The 22,500-nt window shown below is 41.0% G+C and overlaps 1 protein-coding gene across 1 annotated transcript in view; it reads right to left on the bottom strand.

Moving 5' to 3' along the window:
- Nucleotides 1-3,767: 3,767 nt before the first annotated feature.
- The window catches only part of RAP2A (RAP2A, member of RAS oncogene family), a 33,540-nt gene continuing 14,807 nt past the window's right edge, over nucleotides 3,768-22,500 (bottom strand). Inside the window, exon 2 of the mRNA XM_033051264.2 lies at nucleotides 3,768-7,810. Coding sequence (XP_032907155.1) covers nucleotides 7,573-7,810 — 238 coding nt within the window. The 3' untranslated portion in view covers nucleotides 3,768-7,572. The remainder of the gene's footprint in view (nucleotides 7,811-22,500) is intronic.

Here is a 22,500-nt window from a genome sequence, read left to right as displayed (position 1 = left end):
TTAGAAACAGCTGCACTATTAAAAAACAGAGAACAAACAACCACCCCCCAAATCTGGGACAGAGAGATCATCCTGAAAAACTGGAGCTCTATTAACTAGCTTGGAAAGCAGGAAAAAAAAAAATCACCTTGTCTCATACTGGAAAGTGCCAGGCAACCTCTATTCAGTTTGATTATTCCATCTGCAACAACAAAGAGTGAATAGCAAAAAGAAGCCTATGTAGTCACCAAAAGAGCTGTGATCTAGAGTACAGTAAATTCACGAATACAAGCTGCACTGAGTATAAGCTGCATCTCTGGGTGTTGGCAAACATTTTGTTCTTTGTCCATAAATAAGCCGCAACTGAGTATAAGCCGCTCTGTCATTCGCAGCAAGGACCCACGTGCAACAAGGTTGCCAAATAGTAACAGAATCGCGGCATGGCGGGGTTTACTGTCTCGGTTCGGCCGTGCAGGCTCAGGGCTGCTGACAGGGCTGGGTGGCCCAGCTCGGCGCTGCCGCTCGGTGGGGCTGCTCGGGGCTGGCCGCCGCTACTGCTGGGCTCGCTCGCCCCGGCCCGGCGCTGCCCGTGGTGGCAGGGGGGGCACGGAGCCCGCCGGCACCCACGGTAGCAGTGGGAGGAGGGGATGGAGCCACCCTGCTCCTGCGGTGGCGGCATGCGGGGACAGGAGCCCGCCGGGCCGCAGGGCCAGCAGCACGGAGCCCCCCACCTTCCCTCCGGGCCGCGGGGCCAACAGGAGAGAGCTGCCCCGCCTTCCCCACCCTCTTTGCTGCCTGCACAGAGCAGCTCCACCCGCCGCACAACAGAGTAACCAATTTGTAACAACCGCGTAAATGCTGGGTTTTACTGGCAGGAGCTCGACTTTGCAGTTTGCACTGACTCGATTTGCACTCCCGGGGTTGAAAATGTCAGAAAATTATTCACATATTGGCCGCTCCTGAGTATTAGCCACATTTCCAGTGTGGGAGCAAAATTTGGGTCAAAACGGTGCGGCTTGTATTCGTGAAATTACTGTATATTCTTCGCTGTAGGATGAAAGCATATTTTGTTTTCCTAAACTGCGTTGTACAACTAGAAAGCTAAGTGCCATGTCTCAAGTATTTGGGGATGATGTTCAAAGTGAATGTCTTTTGGTTATTAAACTGTACAAGGATTCTAAAGCAAGAAAAAAATTGGAAACTCCATACAACAACTCAAGAAGCAACTTTATACTTATTTCAATGAAATGTCTTGTAGAAAGCTACACTTCAGATTCAGTTCTCTGATCTACCTAATAAGGACTTTTGTGCAAGAATACTCCCAATCTTAATAATCTTATTTCTACTGTTCAACATAACACTCAGTCTACCTACATATTTTTCTTCAGCAGTCTTTCAGGTTTATAAATTCCCCTCTCTAACCTAGATCCACCCCCATTCTCCTCCACTTCTGCCAGCTAGCCACCTCACTGTGCCATTCTTCAGTGAGACTCCTACGTGGCTGTCTGGCCTTGCAAACACTCCTAAGAAGAGCAGCCAGGTCTGTTATCCAGTTGTCTACGTACGTGGTCGCAGCACCATGAAGAACTTGAAATAAATTCTCAGCACCCCCCAGACTATTTCATATTCCAGTCAGACCACAAAGTGTGTGCTTGAAAGTACACAGAAAAGCCGTTCCAGCAGAGTGGAATGAAGATGTGCCGTTAGCCGTTCCAGTATCGCACAGTGCCTGGCTCGCATCAACACGGCTTTTTCTTCCACCCACTTGCAATCCAGCCTGTAAATGCAACCCACAACCTGGAGAAGAGAAGGCTCCGGGGAGCCTTCTGGCAGTCTTCCAGTACCTAAAAGGGGCTTGCAAGAGAGCCCTTTGACAAGAGCCTGTAGTGACAGGACAAGGGGGAATGACTTCAAACTAAAAGAGGGCAGGCTTAGATTCTAAGGAAGAAATTTTTCCACTGTGAGGGTAGTGAGGCACTGGAATGGGCTGCACAGAGAAGTTTTGGGTGCCCCATCCCTGGAAGTGTTCAAGGCCAGGCTTTGAGCAACGTGGTCTAGTGGAAGGCATCCCTGCCCCTTCCAATGGGGATTGGAACTAGATGAACTTAAACATCCCTTTCTATCTGAATCAGTCTATGAGCCTATGACTCAACTCAGTACTTTTTACTTCCAACATGAGAAGAAAAACATTTGACCGTCAGACAAATGAAGCCCTAAATAATTGGAATCAAAATCCACATGTATTAATTGACCTCCCTATGAAGAAAAGAAACCTGTGATTCCAAATATCTGACTGCAATTAGCAAAAAAACCACAAAAGTTCTTTCTGCAGGTATTATTGCAAAACAAGAATTATTTTTAAGATAACTGAGTAGAACACTAGTGCATTCAACCAGTCATTGGAAGCTGGAAATTTCTTTCTTAAATGAGAATGGCCAAGATGGTGACTGCCAAACAAAGAGATGACTACACTGCTATGGGCCAGACAGAGCAATAAACACAATTTCCAGCAATTTCAGAATCATTCCTGCACTCAGAAAAAATAGATGTCGTTTGATGGAGAATAAAGCACAAGGTAAACACCAAGGAAACAATACTACTGGAGGTAACTTGGGATAGAAGATGCAGTCCAGTGATTCCATGGTCAAGCAACACAAATATTGACCAAAGGTTGGTGGTCCAGTTAGACTGATAGCTGTGGAAGACTGATAAGACAGAAAAAAGGAGGGGGGAAGGATGCAGAGAGACAGAGAAAGCATTTGCTAGGAGTGAAAAATTTAAAGCTTTCTAGCTGCTCAGTTATTTGAAAAGAGCATGTTGCACATTGGCATTTTTTTAACTGTTCAGAACAGCCCAATGAATTTCTGTTGTCTCTCTATACTTATCTTCTTGGACAAATCAAAAGTATATTACTAAGCTAATGGGACTGAAGAACCCATCAGCAAAAGTTCCCTTGAAAGTGATCTACAGAATGAATGGGCAAATCAAAAACATGCAATTAGTAGCATGTGTCAGCCTTCTATATGATCCATAGAAGTAAAAGCTTTTAAGATGTGCCAGCCTCAGGCTTCTTGCTCCTTAAGGCATGCATGACATGAAAACAAGAGACTACCAAGCAGCAATCATTACTGAAAACAGGGTATTTTAGTGATACTGGCATGACCAAAATGTAACTGCTGATCAGTGTCAATTAGCTAGAATAATCCTGTTAGCATTAGCTCAACCGTTCATTTATAAATCTCTGCAACACTAATTGTATTTGAAGTTCTTTTAACACTAACTCCTTTTGTGTGGTGCTGAAAGACTTCAAAACACTCATCAATTGAACAGCTGATATAACAAACAATCCTTCTTTAACCCTTTGCAGTCTCAGTGCTACAAAAGTAGTTCTGCATATTAACTCTATCACATATTGAACAAGTTTTAATTTGGCAATTTTATTTTTATAAATGAAACATTTTATTATGTATTTACAATATTATATATATTGTAAATAATATATATTATATTGCAGTAATAATAATATATTACTATTCTCTTGCTATTTTTGTTCTTTATCAAGCTCACAACATAGATCACACAACATCCATCCATCCACCCAAAATAAATTATATTTGATTTTTACTTATTGCTATTTAATTTGCACCAGAAGAGCATTTTGGGAGGAAATACTTAGCTGAACTGAATATAGTTGACAGTGTTGTTTCAAATTACTGGGTACCCTCATCAGGTCTGGATGAAGTTTTTTGATGAAATCAAAATGGACGATACAGAAAACGCAAGGAAGATTTCATTAAATAAATTTATTTGTTAAAATAATTTAACTCCAAATACAACTGCTGAGTTTGCATTGAGTTCTATGTACAATTCTTGTTTTATTTGAAACATCAAGGTTTAAACAACTGACATTGTTACAAAACAAACTGTTGCCCCATTTTAAGTTGCCAGTTGTATTAGAGCTCAACAATTAACTGTGAAATACATTAATTCACCCCTAGGAAACTCCAAATCAACAGCGTTAAGTCTGACTCCAGAACCCACCTCAGTCTTTCTTCAAACCCTGATCAAGAATTAACAGATGCACAACAATGCAGATAAAAGCCTCCTGCAGTTGTCAAACATTTGCTTGTGTTGCGGAGTTTCACAATTAAAGCCTAACCAGTGCTTGATGGCACACTGGTAAAAAAAAAATTAAAAAATTAAAAACAAACATGCACAAAACCCCCCAACCAAATGGCTGACATCTTTAGATAACATTCTATACAGGAAAGCAAATACCAGTAGTTTTTCCCACAGAAAAGTAATGGCAACTGTAGCACTGGGGTTAGGGAGAGGCTAGAATCAGAACAGAAAATGTCACCAAATTTATTTTTTTGATGCTCTGAAGGGGTGGGCAGGGGGATGGGCACAACAGAAAAAACCCAAACAAAATCCAATGCAGGTTATATTTAATACTCTTTATCTGATTCTGGTTTGCTTTGAATCTGTTTGTGTGTATTTCTAAGGGAAAGAGGAAACAGTTGCTCTCACTATCATAGCTCAAAAGAATAAAAGTTGCAACTTTTTAAAAAGAAACCAAAAAAACTGGAGAATTGCTGTCTTTGTAGAAAAGTACAAAGCTCTACAAGAACAGCCAAAGGAAAAGTGGGTCTTTGGAACAAATCATAATATTTTAAGGCATGTTATAAGAAACTTTCAAATACTATAATTGGTAATCCTATCAGGGTACAAATGAAACAGTGACCCAAGACCAGTGATTCCTGCAGGGCAGCCATGCAGCCGCCGTGTGGCTCATCTACCTCCCTTTCTGCTGCCCCTACAATTTGAAAAATCTGTCGAGTGCAACTGTCATTGATTCAAGCTCCACTATCTTCACATTAGTGGAAATACAAATAGTGCATAACTACTTCCTCAGAACTATACAATGAAAAACAACACTTACACTTTGCCCCCCCAGCCAAGTTGCATGGTAGCTTACATATGGCCTATGCTTTTGAAAATGTAAGAGTGCAATGAAGAAACAAAATTGGGAGATATTTTCTTTAATATTTTCTGTTAAAAATTTACTGTGCAACTTTTCCTATATTTAAAGCCCATCTGCTTTATATTATGAACTTCATGTTAGGCTGTTCATACTCTACTTCATGCCATTTTCTTGGTTGATGAACAATCTGTGAGATAAGATTTTTAACATCTCTGTAAATAACTTTGCATAACATGCACTTCCAACTCAGTTTGAAATTTGGCTTTGGTTTGTTTTCTGGGGTTTGTTTTTTGTGGTTTTTCTCTTTCAAGTGCTTACGCAGTGGGTCTCATACTGACAAGTGGTTTTATGGATAGATTGTGCTGCTTGATTAACTGCTTCCCAATCTAGATATCTGAAACCCTGAATTATCATTAATCCAACATCTCACATCTTGTTTAAGCATGGCAGCTGACACAATGGGCAGGCAGGGGGTGGTAAGAGAACATTCATACCATCTAGTTTAGGCATGTGAGTTGTGTGACCTGGAGGACTAAAGTTAGCCTAAGTTTGCTATACAGTCAATGGAAAGAGGTAGGTGCCTCTAGGAGGGCGATTCAGAGCACCCAAAATGGGCATTCAGATGCCAGAAATAAACGGTGTGCCTATCTCCCTAAGAGAACAAAGTACAGTAACAAAAGCTCTGCAAAGTAAATGGGAAATGGGCTACATTTACGTTCTAGTAAGGCTTAATGTTCCGTGACATCTAATGCCCTTTGTCACACTGGTTGTGGAAAGGTCTTGAAAGATTAAGGGCAGAGTTGGCCAGTTCTCTTCTGTGAATATGATTTTCTTCAGTTATCATCCAGTGAACTATAATTCAAAATGTTAAGGACATTTATGTATGGAAATCAGCAAAGTGTTTTCTACTCCAGTGTCCTTTGTGGCAGATGAGAGCGTTTTTAGGAAGTTCTGCAGATGGAGGCAAAACTCTCGAACCTAACTCCAATTACAGCATTTCTAAGGGCCATATACACACACACATACACACTCAACACACACACACACACAGCCCAGCACCCTATTTTCACTCATTTAAACACAAGGAACTACACTGTTACTGCACAAGATTTAAAAACTAATAAACGCATGGTGTTATTTAGACCACAGGCTCAGTGACTGTATTTTTATGGCCAATTTCACCTATAAAAGATCCAGCTCAAGACAATCTCTCCAGCATTTAAAATCTAAACATTGCGATTGAAAACTTTTCTATACTTTGATTGTAAGACTTTGAAATAGGTATTTCTGTGCCATTAGTCATGCAAATGATAAATACTTCACTGCTATGAAACTAGCAAGTCAGAGCTCGAGCATCCTTTCCAAATAAAATATTTGCTCCCACCATTAAACACTCCAATAATTGGGGCAACCTTTGAATAGTGTGTCAGGCAATTAAACAGCCATTTCCACACTCACCTAAGGAATTACAACCATAACTATTTCACCTCTGAACCAAATGATTTCACATGGTTATTCAATTTAAGTTTTCAACATTAAAGCTATCAAATAGCAAACTGGATTTTCAAAGGTTAGTTCGGGATCACACCAGAGAATGTAGCCCTTAAAGGCAAGAAAAACTGTTGTCTTTAACAAACTTAAAAATGCAGGATGTTCATACCGTCCCACGAGGTTTCTGCAGAAGGGAACATATGGATGAAACATGGCTTAATTTTCCTTACAAGATGGTACTAGTTAATCTATTAAAGTGTTCCTTGTTAGTAAGGCTCAGCAAATTTTTTTTTTCATCACAGTTGCTTCCTCCTGGTTCAGTAAAGTGAAAATAAAGATGCTTCCTGCTTTGTAAACAGAGGGTTTGTTTGGCTTTTTGTAGACCAAAACCTGAAGCGATCCTCCATTTTTGAGCAGCAAAATGAAAGATTTAAAACATTCCAATGCCAGACTGTTTCTTCACCCGTCACTTGTTTCCAGATCTTGCCTTTCATTTCACACACTGATTCAATGTTTTCTATTTCAAGATGTGGGACAAAGTGTAGAAATAATAGCATTGATTTTGAAAAGAATCCAAACTATATGGATCTCTGGTAGCCTTTTCCTCCAACACTGTCAGAAGTTCTGGTGAAATCAACATAACTGACTGAACAAACTCAGCCACATGTGATAGTGCCCATTCTGAAGCGTGGTAATCAGACACCAAAAGACTTGGCTCTCCTTTTCATGCTTATGCTTGTCGTGAAAGGTCTTCAGAGATATCCTCTCCACTGCTTTCATCTCCCATTTCCAAAAGGATTCCGTCCTCTTCAGAAATAGTTGCTGTTGTTGCCGTCTGACATGACAACACACGTACGTTTGACTGGAACGACCCTGTAGATCAACTGACTGTGCCATAAAATTGCAGGTGCTCAAAGGGAAAAAACGGGTGAGATGTGGTCATTTAACCCAATTATATTCAGAGTCAGTGATTGACTTTCAATGCTCAGCTCTGAGTTAATGTTGCTACTTCACTACAGATGTATTTTAAGTGACCCACAAACCAGGAAGTGAAGTAGACAGTTTTACCACCTTACAAAATTTCTGCAAATTAAGTCCGGGTTAGGTCATTTTTAATGCTATTGTATATTACATGCAGAACAGCATGGATCATCTTTGTCTGGCTGTGCTGCATAGTTCATTTGTCTAACAATTTCCGCAAAGAGCTCATCCACCATTGTTTTACTTTTAGCAGAGGTCTCCATAAAGGGGCAGCCCCATTCTTCAGCTAAGGCTCTGCCTTCACTCAATGATACTTCTCTCTCACTTTCCAGGTCCACTTTATTACCAACCAGAATTACTGGCACCTTCTCATACCTACAGTTTAAAAACAAAAAAAACAACAATAATTATATTTTTAAAAATTGCAGTATTCTTAAAGTTAAAAAAAATAAAATCTATTTGCAAACAGTACAGACCCAATAGGAAAGAGACATTTGGATTATCTTAAAATTTTACATTTGAAAAAATGCATATTTCACACTCTAGCAATGTGTTGCACATCTTGTTCCCCTCAGAGCTTTCAGAATTCTACAAAAATCTTTCTGCTCTGAACTTTCTTTCCCTCCAGGAAATATGCCAGGAATACTTTCATACTACAAAAATGAGTAATATAATACTATTTTCCCTGTTTGCAATCTCCATGTGTAAGAACAGGATGGACATCAAACTCTCCCTTCAACATTACATCCCCCTTCTCTCTGAACAGGTATTTCGTATCTCCTGCTTGGGAAAATGATGTAACACTTTCCATTTCAAGAAACTCCTTTTGGCCAATAAACACAGAACTCTCTGGATAGCAATAAGTGAGACAAAGCCAAAGGGCCAGTGAATCAATTCCAAATTACAGGAAATGCAGTCCACTTCAAGTACAGAAGTACTGTTACATAAAAACACATATTAGATAATACAGAATATATATCTCTCCCTTGCAGATTCACATCATTATGCCAAAAATGATGTGAAATTATGTAAAAATGATGTGAAATGATCTAAAAAATCATGATTAAGTTCCAGGCAATACTATTACAGTTCTGCTTCATAGTCAACTTTGACAGCACAACAGATCATACAGCTATGAAGGAATTCGTTACTTTGCACCTCCTTGTGAAGGGATCCTTGCCAGTTTTTTTTTTACAAAATTGAAATTCCTGCCATTTTTTCCCTCTTCACATTCATAAACCTTTCTTCAGACATGAAACTAAGTGTTCCATCAGGTTTTAAATTTACATATTTGCCATAGAAAAGAAAAGAGAGAAGAAAACACTGGGCCTATTTCCAAAATACTCTTACACAGGTTTTCTCACAAAAGCAACTAGGACTGAGAGAAAAGCCAATTATGACTTTTTAGCACTCAAAGCAGACCTAAGAGAAGCAAGATGGTACCTTCTTAACTTAAACCTGATTTTCTCCTTCATATTATCTTAGTAGTATTGCTTTGAGCCAAATCACTGGAGTAAGACTGAAGATGTCTGTGGACAGACAAAAGACACAGCCAACATCTGAAGTAGCTGAAGATCGCATCTTCCTTAAGCCACCTATTACACCTTCTTCCTCCCTCCCACCTGTCCCCTCTGCCTGCCAGGCAAGGCAGCAGAGCAGTGCTGGTGCATCTGCCTCCTCTGGTTGAGAGCAACAGCCTATTTCCCTGTCTGTCACCACTCTGCAATAGAATAGATAATCTGTGTGTTCCTGCTGCCTCTGCTGCAGGGACAGTGGGCTCCTCCAGAGTCTGAAAGGATAAAAGGCCAATAACGTCTCAAACCACATCAGCAACTCTTACATCACCAGACTAGTGTCAAAAATTGGTCCAACTATGTCATAAGATGTAGCTGAAATTCTAAACTTAGTTATGACTCTTTGCTTACTAAGGGAATGTCATTTAATCCATAGTCCAGGGATGTCATCAATAATTGCAGAGAATTCCCCTCATTTTTACCATTTATTCTGCCTTCCTTTACCATCTGAAGAGACACAATCCATTTCTTACTCTGTGGATATGTAGTGTTTAGCTCAATGATATCTTTGGAACTCTTGCAAGAGCTAAGCTGCCATTAATTAAGTACCAAAATACACACAAGCATCTTGAAACCTGTCCTCCTGCGTTTATACACAAGATAGCAGTCTTTAATTACATAAGATGGATGGCATTCAACAGATAAAAAGAAATATTGAATTGTTGTCTTATCTTTATTGTTCAGATGCATGTGTCCTATTGTATTTGCTATGTAGCATTAAAAAAATCCTTCAGTGGAAATGGTATCAGGTACCCTTTCACTGCATTTCTTCATTTCTGAGTGCCCTGAACTTCCTCTCACTCTTCACTGGCTTGCTCTCTGGTAAAATGGAGAAATTCAAAGCAGGTGCTTGAGAAGTGCAAATAGATCAGCCATAATTAAAACACAATATCACCTCTCTGACTTTTGTGAGATCGCCCCAATTTGTTGAGAAACATATAAGGAAACATATACATACTTGTTGCAGACTTATAGTCAGTTCCACTAAAAAATTTAAGCACTTAAAAGTGCTTGAAAAACTGGGCACTAAATATCTAAGAGTCTGTATACTATGAGTACTCAGCACCTGGGAAATGGAGCAGTGGAAACCCTGATGTTTTGTACTGGAAAACAGAAAGAACTGATGAGCTGACAAAAAAGATGTTAAAAGCCTAATTTAATTTATTTGCACAGGATCATCTAGGAACTACTAGGTGGAACAGATAGAAGTAATTTTCTGTATTGCTTTTCCTGCTGCATTTACCCGATTCACTACCTACCATCACCACCTAAAATGAGATCCAACAGTCAATAGCCTTATTCACCACATAATTCACATTCACCCAATAACCAATAACTTTACAATACTGAAATGTGTATGAAAGTGTTTCTGCAAAGCTCTCATTATGTCTTCTTATAAAAAAATAAATTTGCTCTTGCAGAATACATCCCTGTACTTTCTAGATTTTGAATAGTCAACTTTAAAGGGAAAATACGTTTTACATATATACGTATTCTGCATGACATAGCTTTTAGATTTTTATATATACTTATGCCTGTCTATAATAAATATGCACAGTTTCTCTTTCTACATAGCAAAATCAGTGTCTACTGTCTAGAATACAGCAAATGATGGAAAAACAGTCCACAGATACAGAAGACTGGCACTGGTATGAGCTGGACTTATGAGCCCCAGCTCAGTATCGCTCCTGCCAGACCCAAGCTGAGTAGAGGGAGTCAGACCAGACTTCTGTGTGTCATATTTCCCAAGTACCAAGAGGATGATGAACTGTGTGTCTTTATTCAGAGTCCTAAGGGTCTTCACACTTTCCAGTTTTTGAGTTCTGGTAACACCTTGTGGAAAATCTAGCTCTTGGCTAAATCAAACTCTACAAGCCCTGAAGTTCAATCTAGCTCTGCATCCTTTACATCTCAACACTGCCAGAATTTCCTGCCTCGCTTTGTATCCTGGGCAATTGTTTTCTGATGAGTATGGGAGAGATCCCTGCTCAATACCCTCCTTAATACAGCTGCTGATCTCACTGGAGGCAACTTCTGCCTCCACGTGGACACCCTACTTCATCCTCAGAGCTTTGACCAGCCAGATGTTGGACACCCACCACTCGGTGTGCGGCAGCACAGGCTCACCAGGGAAAGGGCATTTTCTCACATGTGGGGGAATTGTATGATTCTAATGAAACTTGAAGGGATGAAAAACATTCCGCCTCACAGGCTTTTCACCCTGTTGAATTTCAGTAGCCCAAGAGAAAAGAAGGTTCTTTATAAAGGTAAAAAACAAATTAAAATTAAAAAAAAAAGAGGGAGCCACCTTGCACTGTCCAAGCACCAACACAGAACCCTTCCATACAAACACAAAAATCAAACTTATAAATTCACAAATCCTTCCTCTAGTAGAATCTAACTTTCTCACAAATAATTTTAGCAGAGCAGAAGCAGCTAAAACCCCATCACCTATACTAAAGTTCTGAATCCAGGCTGCTGCTCCCATCACAGGCCTGTGAGACAGCAGCTCAGCCCACAGTGGGAGCTGGGCAGAAGTTTTGCCTTTTGCTGCAGCCCATCTGCCCTTGCTTTTCCCCTTAGCAACAGAAAAGTGGCACAGTTCTGCACATTTCTGGAGCAGGACAATACAATTCTCCCAGTATGGCAGAAAAGCTTTGAACAGCACTGATCATTCCTAATGAGAAGCACGAGGGCCACCTGAAAATAAGAATTGCTACCACTTTTGTCAGTATCAAAGCAGCACAGTATGTATTCTAGGGCAAATATAGCAGAGCCTGTAAGAAACACTCTCAAATGTAGCAAGGGAAGGCTTGACTTTTTAAGACCTCTTCAGGAACAAATTTTTGCAAGACCAATTACACATGTTTGCAGAACATGATTAAAGAACAAGGCACTTCACCCTGTTTAAATGATCACACTATCTTTAGCTGCAATATGACAGGTACTGAGCAGAGGCGACTCTTGAAGAGATAACAGGGCTGCAGTCATTTATAGCCTGTGAAAGACACCAGTGCAGAGTCAAATGCCATCATATCCAGGGTTTCCACTACTGGCAAGGTACAGTCATTGCCCCATAAAAGACAATCAGAATGTGTTTCCCAGTTCTAGATAAATTCAGTGCTAAACTCCACCCTGTAACCCATCTTTAAGGAACACCTGGGACCAATAGCCCACAGTAAATCTCTCATTTTTTCTGAGAATGGACACCACAGTCACTTGAAATCAATAAATACACAAACTTCAAATGTTTTATGTGGCCCAGTTATGCACCACTGACCACACAGCCTTATATGTCACCCAGCAATAAATACGTCTATATTTTATCTTACCTCACACAGCATATACATCATCCACATTTCTGTGGATTTAGATTACTATGCACACTTTGAATAACAGCTTAAAACATTTAGACAGCTTCAGGGTGAATGGTATGAGAATGATCTTATAGACATTTTCCTCACAGCTTTTTCACCTCCAATCATACCCAGAAAAAATGGGCAGTACCTGACTTCTTTTACAAGTACGTCTCAGATTTCTGGTTAGAACTGCCATCAGATAAAGATAAAATCAAAGATGATGTGCAGTGAAAATACAATAAAAATGAAGATTGAAACAGCAAGAATTAAAAAAAACCCTCCAAACATACACCAAGGCTAATAAACTGATCTGATTCTCTTAAATAGTGGTAGATATTCCCCAGTACCCCTACACTCTGTGTGTGTGTGTCTGAGTTGTACTAGTCGGTAGAGAAAAATGTACAAACAGGTTCCTGTTTTCTAATTTCACATTTTGCAAGTGATTTTTTTTCCTGAGCTTCATATCAGACCCAAATATTTTCTACCAAATCATTCTGTGTAATAAAAACAAACCAAGATAATACCATGTATTCTTAAAGACCATATTTTATAACAGTAAGTCCTGTTGAAGTTTTTGGAAAGATGCATGATTGCAGTTTTATATGGTAAAAACTGGGACCACTGAAATACAAATGCATCTATATGGGATAACTATTACAAATAATCAAAAGGAGTCCCCAGTACTAAATTACCTTTATTACTTTTACATACGGGGCATTTTTCTCTTTTTTTTTTTTTTTTGAAGTGTTTTTGGCACCTTTGATAGTATTTCAAAAAGGAAATTAATTTAAGGGATAAAGACATTAGTGTTGAAAATGATGCAAATAATATCAAAAAGTCAGTAAAAAATTATTCTTTATTCTGGCCTTACAAAAGATTTGTGGTACGAATCCTGCCAAAATACACAGCAAAAGAATTATGGGTAATATGAAATAAAGTGCCAGAAATTGCAGTTAAATCTATTAGGTTATTTACAAATTCACACTAAATATAACTAAATATCCTTTTGTAATGTAACTTGCAAACTTTGATTGCCTGCAGTAAAATCTTTCACAACTTGAACAAGCAGTTTCCTCATCTAGAGGAAGAACATATTCCAACTGTAGCTATCAGGAATTTTTCTAATCCCTTTCACGTAATTACTTGGATATTTAATGCAGAATCCTTGATAGTTAAAACTCACAATGACTGCGGAGGATAAGAAGAAGGACAGAGTGTTCCCCAGTCTGATTCTGAGCCTCTCAAACACCAGAATGAGGAAGCAATTCCACAGAATTTCCAAGGAGAAAACTATCTTAACCCTTTGTTGAAGCTACCAATTATTGAACCAATATATAAATAAATACATAAAAATGTACACATTTTATATATGTGTTATATATAACATATATGTATTTCATATATATATGCATATATGACACACACACATACACTTCTGAAGATATTGCTACCTTAAGACACTCAGACAAAGGAGACATCTCACTTTTTCCAAACCCTTATTCTTTGTATTTTGGTAGTTGTAAAAACTACACCATTAGGGGGTCATTGTGCAGAATTATGTTTCCATGGACTCTTGCAGATAGACACCAATGAAGATGTGTCAATACCTGTATACATGTATAAATGTTTCAGAGAGATAGATACTCAAATCTAAACAAAGGTAGGTTTCTGCAAAGTTTGAGCACTTTTCTCTCTAATGGAAAATATTACAGCTTCTCAGGCAAAACCATACAGAACAGCTGTAACACTCCCACGATTCTGGTGCAAACAAGTCAATCCAGTTTACTAATTAATTGCATTTAATATTCAGTTTTGTAAGCTATATTGTGTAATGATTTAATTTCTTGAGCAACAACTCCCAACTAAAAAAATAGTCTTAAAATCATTTTTATAAATGAGTAGATGTTAAAGAGTTTATTGGAAGTCCCACTGCAATTAGGTGGCTGAGTCATGAATCAGTTTGCTATAAAGAACAGTGTATGGCCTAATTGCAGGACTGGGATCTAACATTTTTTCTAGGCTTTGACATGATCTCCTTACATAGCCTTTGGGAAAACATACTCTTCCGATGGATAGATTGAGGTATATAAAGTCATGATAATTGTACTTACTCATAGGATAGCAAATTAAATAATAATTGCAAAACAACTTGGGAGGATAATATTAGAATAATAAATAACACCATCCATATCACTTTCGAGGAGGCTTCAGAAACTTTGTCTTTGCATGTGAAACTTTCTGGAAATAATCTCCTCATCTTAAATAAAATACTTAAAAGCCAATTCAGCTCTGTGGGTTTTAGAACTGGCTTCACTTGCTAGTTTGGCTCACCATTGGTGCTGCGCTTGTAAGAAATTAGAGGAAATAACTCCTTTCCAAGCAAAAGCCCAAGAAACAACTAACCACAGCATACAGAAACACTATAAATATCTGCTTCCCAACTCTCACAATAAGCACTTTTCAACCAATGCACTGGCACACGTTATTCCTAGGCAGCTTACAGCTGAGACCTTCCAAGAGACAAGAACCATGGATTGTACAACCCAGCACACATACTCAAAGGCCATGCAGTAAACCTGCATTCCCTTGCTGCAACAAAGGTAACAGGATGATAGACATCCCTGTATGAAGGACACCAAAGCTCTTCACAGGTTATTTCCATTCACTTCAGAGAAAAATTCTTATCTGCAGAGGATTTTTGCGCATTTAGGATTTCATAGAAGAACTAGAATAACAATAAACTCCTTCCATGTTTTCAGCCTGCTTCTGCAAGCCACTACAGATTGAACTTACCTTTGGCTCTCCCTCCAGCTTTCTAAGGTAAGAATGCCAAGAACATCTGAAAATTCAAAGGTCTATCAATGTGTCTTAAGGGTTCGCTAGTCACTAAAGTAAGTCCTAAAAAAAAATAAATCCCTGATCATTAAGATGTTAGGGAGACATTTTCTCATTAAGCTTGCAGAGCTCCATGAATGTTTAAACTACATCCCATGGCACTGTCCATCCCTCTAGAAGTAAGGCTCTGGCACAGGTGAAGGAAAACAGCTTTCTGAGTGCTGGGGATGACAAGGAGCCAATGACACAAGTAGGTTCAGATGCTCAAAAGCCTTGACAAAAAAGAAATTATTTTTCACCTCAAAAAGGACACTTCTCCCTAATATCCATCATTAAAATTCATAGCTAACACTGAAGTCTATTATCAAGAATGAAAAGACTCTAAGGGATATATAAAATCTACCTTCTTAGCAGCAGGTTTGCTGGGAGAATATCCAAACAAGATTTTAATCCTTGAGTTCCCTCTCTATGCCAATCAAAAGCCTCATCTTACACAACCAAGCATCAACATCATCTTGTTGAAAACCTGAAATGCTTGGCACATTTAGCAACTGAGAAACACCAGAATTTTCAAATGGGAATTTTCTGTTCCTTGGTTAGCTTAAGAAGAAAAAACCACACAAAAACACCAGACAAATGTTTTACCTGACTTTTTTCATTGCTTAATTTCTAAAAGCAACAAGAAAATCAGAATGTCCTACAAATCTGAGATTCTCACAGCTGCATTAATTTCATCTAGTCTCTCTACTCAATGCATACTGAAAGAAGTCTACTTGTCAAGAAAACTACTAGCAGATTATGAGGCATGTTATAGTTACTTGAATACAAAAAAAGTTCTTGCTCAAAAAATTTCCAGACATTAAAGTTGAGTAGATAATTTTTTTTTTTTAATTACTGCTACTAGATGTCGGAATAGCTCAACATCCTGAAAATTAGCCCTCACATTTCAATATTTAAGCTTTGCATCCATAATTGAAAATTATTCTTAACCACATTAGTTTTCCTACCTTGAATATTTTTAAACCATATCCATGCTAATATACCAATGTTTATTCCAATACAATGAGCATATGACTGGATATGTCAAGGCTTTCAGTATACCTACCAAATGTGCAACATATAGAAGAGTCTAAAAATAAAGCGACTACCATCTACCTTTTACTTATGTTCTGAAGTCTCAAAAAAAAAAGACACCTTTTAAATGACCACTTTTTTCACACATAACCACTTATAATTAATTTTATGCTCTGATGTTTTACAGCAAAAACATTAAGCATCAAGCTGCTGACATGAGATGTAAGATGTGGGTCCAGTTCCACACACTGTTACAGACCTCCCATGCAATTTCTTAGCAAGTCTCTTGAACTCTGTACCTCTGCTCTCTATCTGAAGAAAAGAGTTGTCAGCTTTAACCTCTATTGGCTATGGCACATAGAAACTTCTGAGGTCTTCCATCCTTAGTGATGGAGGCAATTTGAACATCTTCAAGGATGCAGTAGCAGTTTTGCTTGCTCTTCAAGTGAAAAAGCACTCTGCATCCCAGCTATTCTCAGCAGTAAGCCATGTAACACCACAAAATTTTGGGATTTCTTTACAAGTATTTAGAACATTAGGGCAGATTCCTGTCAGAAGAAACAATAAAGCTGGTGGATTAGGTGTGCCTTGAAACAAGAACACCAGCTTTGGGGACAAAGTCAAGGTTGTTACCTCACTTCAACACCCCCAGCTTGAGTAGAAACTGCAAAGGTTCACAATATCTTAAAACATATGTTGACATTGAGGGATTTCTCTTCTTCCTTGCTCCTCTGTACAAAACTCTACAAGGTCATAAAACCTGCCTATTCTGGTCATGTGGGACTGAATAGGTCCCTTTACAAAGGCAATGAAAAATGCAGATACCTATTAAAAGCAATGTGAGCCTCTTACACATCATACAAATCTACGGACTCCAATTGTTCTATAGTTAAAGGTTATTACATTGCTGTCTTCAAACAGTGACCCTAAAATGTATTACTATTTATTTATCAATACATGCTTTGTCACAAGAAATTTCTTTCAGAAGTATATCTTGACGTGCAAATGTTTACATAAACTACTGTAGTATTTTAAAATATACTGTAAACTTCCTTTACAAGCAAGCAAGCACTGACAAAGGTGAGGGAAGAGAAAGAAAGTGACCAAAGAGATTTGTGCCAATTCAGATACATCAAAGTTTATGCCTGTAGCTCAGCCAAAAAAAAGAAAATCATTGCAATAAAATACTGTTAATAATGCTTTTTGAAAAGCTGAAACAGCATCCAGACTTTGTATAAAGCACAGAGTCTGTAAAGTAATTTATGACTTTATTAGGATTAAGCATGCGCCAGTTTCTTCCATAACTACAGCAGTGACAGCGTGTCTTTCCCACCAACAATTCTGACAGAACTCAATCATTATTTAGATTTCTAATCTGTTCCAGATGTTGATCTGGGCAGGAAGGGACCTTGGGAAGTCTCGAGTCCAAGCCCCTGCTCAGAGCAAGGTCAGCCAGGAAATCTCAACCAGTTTCCACAGGGCCATGCACGGTTCAGTCTTGAAAACTTCCAAGGACAGGCCTTCCACGATCTCCTTGGGAATTTGTCCTAATGTTTAATTTAGTTTAACTGCAATGCTGAATTAAAAACTTACTGGCAGGTAATGGAGGAAGATGAGACAAGCAGACAACTAAGTTGCATAATGCTTGTTTACATAGAAAATGGGCTGAGAAACAAATGACAAAGTCACATAAATATTTATAGCTATTCATTTATGTAGAGGAAGTGATAATCATACTTACAGGCCTCAAGATAGACATATATTAGAATTTTGAAAGCAAAATGGACTAACCAGATTTTGCAGAATTAACTAAAGCTCAGGCATAAGTTAATGACAACTTCAAAGTTTTTATCCCTATTTAAACCATAAAAAGTGAAACTTTTCAGTGGATAAATAAAGCAAAAATAGCAAAAAACAGTGAAATGCATATGCATTTTAAAAGGGCCAGAGGACTATAGTCCTCTAACGTATTAGTTCATTCTTCAAAGCCAATACACTCTTCTATTACTTTAACCAATTTATAAATGATAAAAATTCCACTGCAAAACTTGTTTAAAGTACAGTAGTTTCACGAATACAAGCCGCACGGATTATAAGCCGCACCCCCGGTGCCTCGACAATGTTGCTGTCTTTGTCAATAGATAAGCCGCACCCCGAATATTAGCCGCACTTTCGTTCGTCGCGAGAATCCGTGCGCAGCTTTCACAAATTGGCCAATTAGTAAGAGGATCGCGGCATAGCGGGCTTTACTGGCTCGGGGCGGGGCCAGGCAGGCTCGGCCCGCTCATGGTTGCCGACGGGGCCGGGTGGCCCAGCTCAGCACCACGGCTCGGCGGGGCTGGCCGGGTGGTGCTGCCGCCGCTGCCGGGCTCGCTGGCCCCCCTCTCCCGTCAGCACCGCCCCGCTGCCGCGTTCGCTCGCCCGGCTGGCAGGGCTGCCGCCGCCGGGCTCGCCGTCCGCCCCGCTGCCGCTTTCGCTCGCCCCGCGCCGCGCCTCGCGAGCGCCGCGCCCGCCCCGCGCCGCGCCCGCCCCGCGGCGCTTTCGCGGCTCGCGGTTCGCGGCTCGCGGTTCGCGGCTCGCGGTTCGCGGCTCGCGGCTCGCGGTTCGCGGCTCGCGGCGGCGCTTTCGCGGCTCGCGGTGGCGCTTTCGCGGCTCGCGGTTCGCGGCTCGCGGTGGCGCTTTCGCGGCTCGCGGTTCGCGGCTCGCGGCTCGCGGTTCGCGGCTCGCGGTGGCGCTTTCGCGGCTCGCGGTTCGCGGCTCGCGGCTCGCGGCTCGCGGCGGCGCTTTCGCGGCTCGCGGCTCGCGGCTCGCGGTTCGCGGTTCGCGGCTCGCGGCTCGCGGCTCGCGGCTCGCGGCTCGTGGTTCGCGGCTCGCGGCGGCGCTTTCGCGGCTCGTGGTTCGCGGCTCGCGGCGGCGCTTTCGCGGCTCGCGGTTCGCGGCTCGCGGTGGCGCTTTCGCGGCTCGCGGTGGCGCTTTCGCGGCTCGCGGCTTGCGGCTCGCGGCGGCGCTTTCGCGGCTCGCGGCTCGCGGCTCGCGGCTCGCGGTTCGCGGCTCGCGGCGGCGCTTTCGCGGCTCGCGGCTCGCGGCGGCGCTTTCGCGGCTCGCGGCGAGCGGCGGCGCTTTCGCGAGCGGCGGCGCTTTCGCTCGCCGGGTGGCGCTTTCGCGAGCGCCGCTTTCGCTCGCCCCGCCGGCAGGGCTGCCGCCGCCGCCACCAGGCTCGCCGGCCGCCCCCTCCCATCTGCACCGCCGCCGCGTTTCCTCGCCCTGGCCGGCACTGCAGGCCCCCGCACCGCCGGGCTCCCCCACGCTGCTGGCCCCGATTATGCTGGGCTTCCCCCGCTGCCAGGCAGCCCCACCCGCCGGCCTTCCTGCTTCTGCCATGCTCCCCTGCACTGCTAGCCCCAGTTCTCCCGGGCTCCCCCGCCCTGCTGGCTCAGGCTCTGCCGCCCTCCCTGCCCCGCCCTGCTGGCTCAGGCTCAGCCGCCCGCCCCCACACTGCTGGCCCCGCCTCTGCCAGGCTTTCCCACCTCTGCCGGGGCCGGCCGGGCTCCAGCTTGGCTTGGGGCTGCCGCGGGCTCTCACTTCCGTGTTGGCAGCTTTTAGAATTTTGTTAATAGATTAGCCGCCCCGGAATATTAGCCGCACTTCCGGGTTTCCACCAAAATTTTGGTCAAATTGGTGCGGCTTGTATTCGTGAAATTACTGTATTCTAATAGGATTGTCTCTATCTCATTAAAATTACACTTTTACAGTCTTCAAGAATAGGCCTAACAATTAATTCAAAACCTTCTTAGTAGCATCACCTGCTTTCAAAGGATTAGAGTTCAGGAACGACCATGTTGTCCTGTCCAGTCAGAACCACAGTGAAAGAAAGTTTCTCTTCCATCTCAAGGCAAGAACCTTTCACTCCAAAAAGTCTGTGCTCCTGACTACCCAGATATGGCCCCTGAAATGCAAGCCTAGGTCACAAAATTCACCTCTGATAATTTGACTGCCACAATCTAGTCTGCAGAATCGAGCACTACATACTGATACAAACTGCAGTTCCACCGAGGTTTTCATTTATTTACTTTCTAAAGAATTTGACTGTTCGCAATGAACCTAGCTGCAAGTCACTAAAACTTAAGAAAAACAAAACTAACAGGGCTAACTGACAACCTGGCCTGAACTTCTGCTTTCTCATCAGTGCCCATGTAGAACCTAAGGCAGATAGATACCACAGTTTTTATGACACTGCATAGCCTAAAAAGAATTTGTGTGTCTAGCTCAATGCAGAGACTTTCGTTGCCCTAGAAACTAAAGAAGAATACAGCTTAATGTCCTTCAAGCTAATAAAAACATCCTACAATGCACATAGAAAAAACTTCGCAAAAAATGATCTGTTGAGACAGAGCCTCCTCAGAATGGTACAATTAGGGTAAAACTCTGGATATTTTTCAGAAGATGGACAATTTTACAGAAATTCTAAGCAAGTGACCGCACTTATACAGTGAACCAATTCAGGACAAAACAGTATAAATGCTATCATTTTCTCTTTTACTGTACAAATAGTATTCTGATTTCATGTCCTTTCGACCAGAGTCAACCCTCCTCTACCAACACAGAAAAAAACCCAAGGCCTTGACTAGTATCATGAGCAGATGCTCTGAAAGACTCTTCACTCCTGCCAAGTTTCTACTTGGTAAAAAAAACCACTGCACCATGACTACAGAAAGCTGGTGACCCTTACCTTACAGAACAATTTATCTAATTACCATATTCCTGCTATAAATAATCGGAATGTTAGAATAAACAGAACACCAAGAAAGTTTTATTCTCCACAGGTTTAAGAAGTCACCTCCATCTTCATCACCTCAACTTTCTAACTACAGAACTTTTATTCAAAAAGCATATAACATCTTGTTAAGTGAAACTGTTTCTGTCTCTAAAGATGAACAGACCAAAATAAGAGCTTCAGAATTGTCAGGATTTTTTGATTGTTACTTTTTTGTTCTTATTAAAATAAATTTTGGTTCATCTTCAAATACAAAATACTGCCTCCCAACATACCACGTCTACGTAAAATAAAAATAAATATAGAGAACAATGGACTGATAACCTCCCTTCTGTCTTGAGCATAAACTTCAGAAATAATTTTCTTAGGAGATTTTTTCATTCTTTCTACATACAATAAGACAGGTACCAATTAAAGAAAAACAACAGACTACTTCATTCTGAATCAGTGTTGTGAATATAATCCATTCAAATATCCAGAAATTTCTTAGTAAGAACTTGTTTATAAGATGACATTAAATACAGGGTATCTAATAAAACAGTGAAACCTAAACATTTTACTTTTCCCTACATGCATAGATGTGTGTATGCATATCTCAAATCTAATATTTGATTAACTACCAAAATGAAGCCAGTTAGAATGGGGAACTCAGATATACTCATTATCTCAGATGTCGAGCTATTTATATTTTAACTACTGCATAAATGTTAATTTCCTTGGGTCTAGTCTAGGTTATAAAAAGCTCCATTTTCCCAGAAGAGTTTTACTAACCTGTCTGACAGCCATTTTATAGCCCACGAAGCTGCTCTGTGGCAGCCAGTGAACTCTGCAGACCGTTTTATCTTGTACCTGTTAACCCTACCAGCAAGGCTGGCCCCTGGGACTCCTCCTCCACCACTGTGCTGCTGCATCTCTGGGGATGGGGGCACCTTAGCTGTGCCAAAGCTGTGTTAGCAGCACTGTGGTCAGTGCCCAAGGCTCTGGCTGTGAACATCCCTTGGGCACCGGAGCAGCTCCGTGCTGGTGCTCTGCCGGTGGCTGTGTGCTGGCCGATGGCCGGTGCCACCCAGCAAGATGGGGGAGATAGAAAAAAAGCAACCCATGCACAAGTGTGTGAGAGAGGGAAACAGAACTAAATCAGTGCCTACATCTCTTACTGGCACAATTTTTTTTTTCATAGGGGGGAAAATACAAACAAGCCAGGTCAACCTAAGAAACTTCTTTAAAATGCTGCAAATTCCTGCATGGATACCAATTTTAATATTGCTCAAATTAGGTATGAGGCAAACAATGTGGTCTTATATTGGTTTAAACAAACTTGATCAGAAGTAATTTGGTTAAAGAATTCTCACATGTAGACAAAGTCTATTTGAAATTATTTTAAACAGAAGATGACTGCAGAACCTGATAGAACGCATTAATTATTTTTTTATTTTATCTTGAGGCCTG

The sequence above is a fragment of the Catharus ustulatus genome, chromosome 2 (assembly GCF_009819885.2).
Source record: "Catharus ustulatus isolate bCatUst1 chromosome 2, bCatUst1.pri.v2, whole genome shotgun sequence".
NCBI classification, from domain to species: domain Eukaryota; kingdom Metazoa; phylum Chordata; class Aves; order Passeriformes; family Turdidae; genus Catharus; species Catharus ustulatus.
Note: the sequence above shows the minus strand (reverse complement) of the source record. Positions and strands in the feature narration are given on the sequence as shown.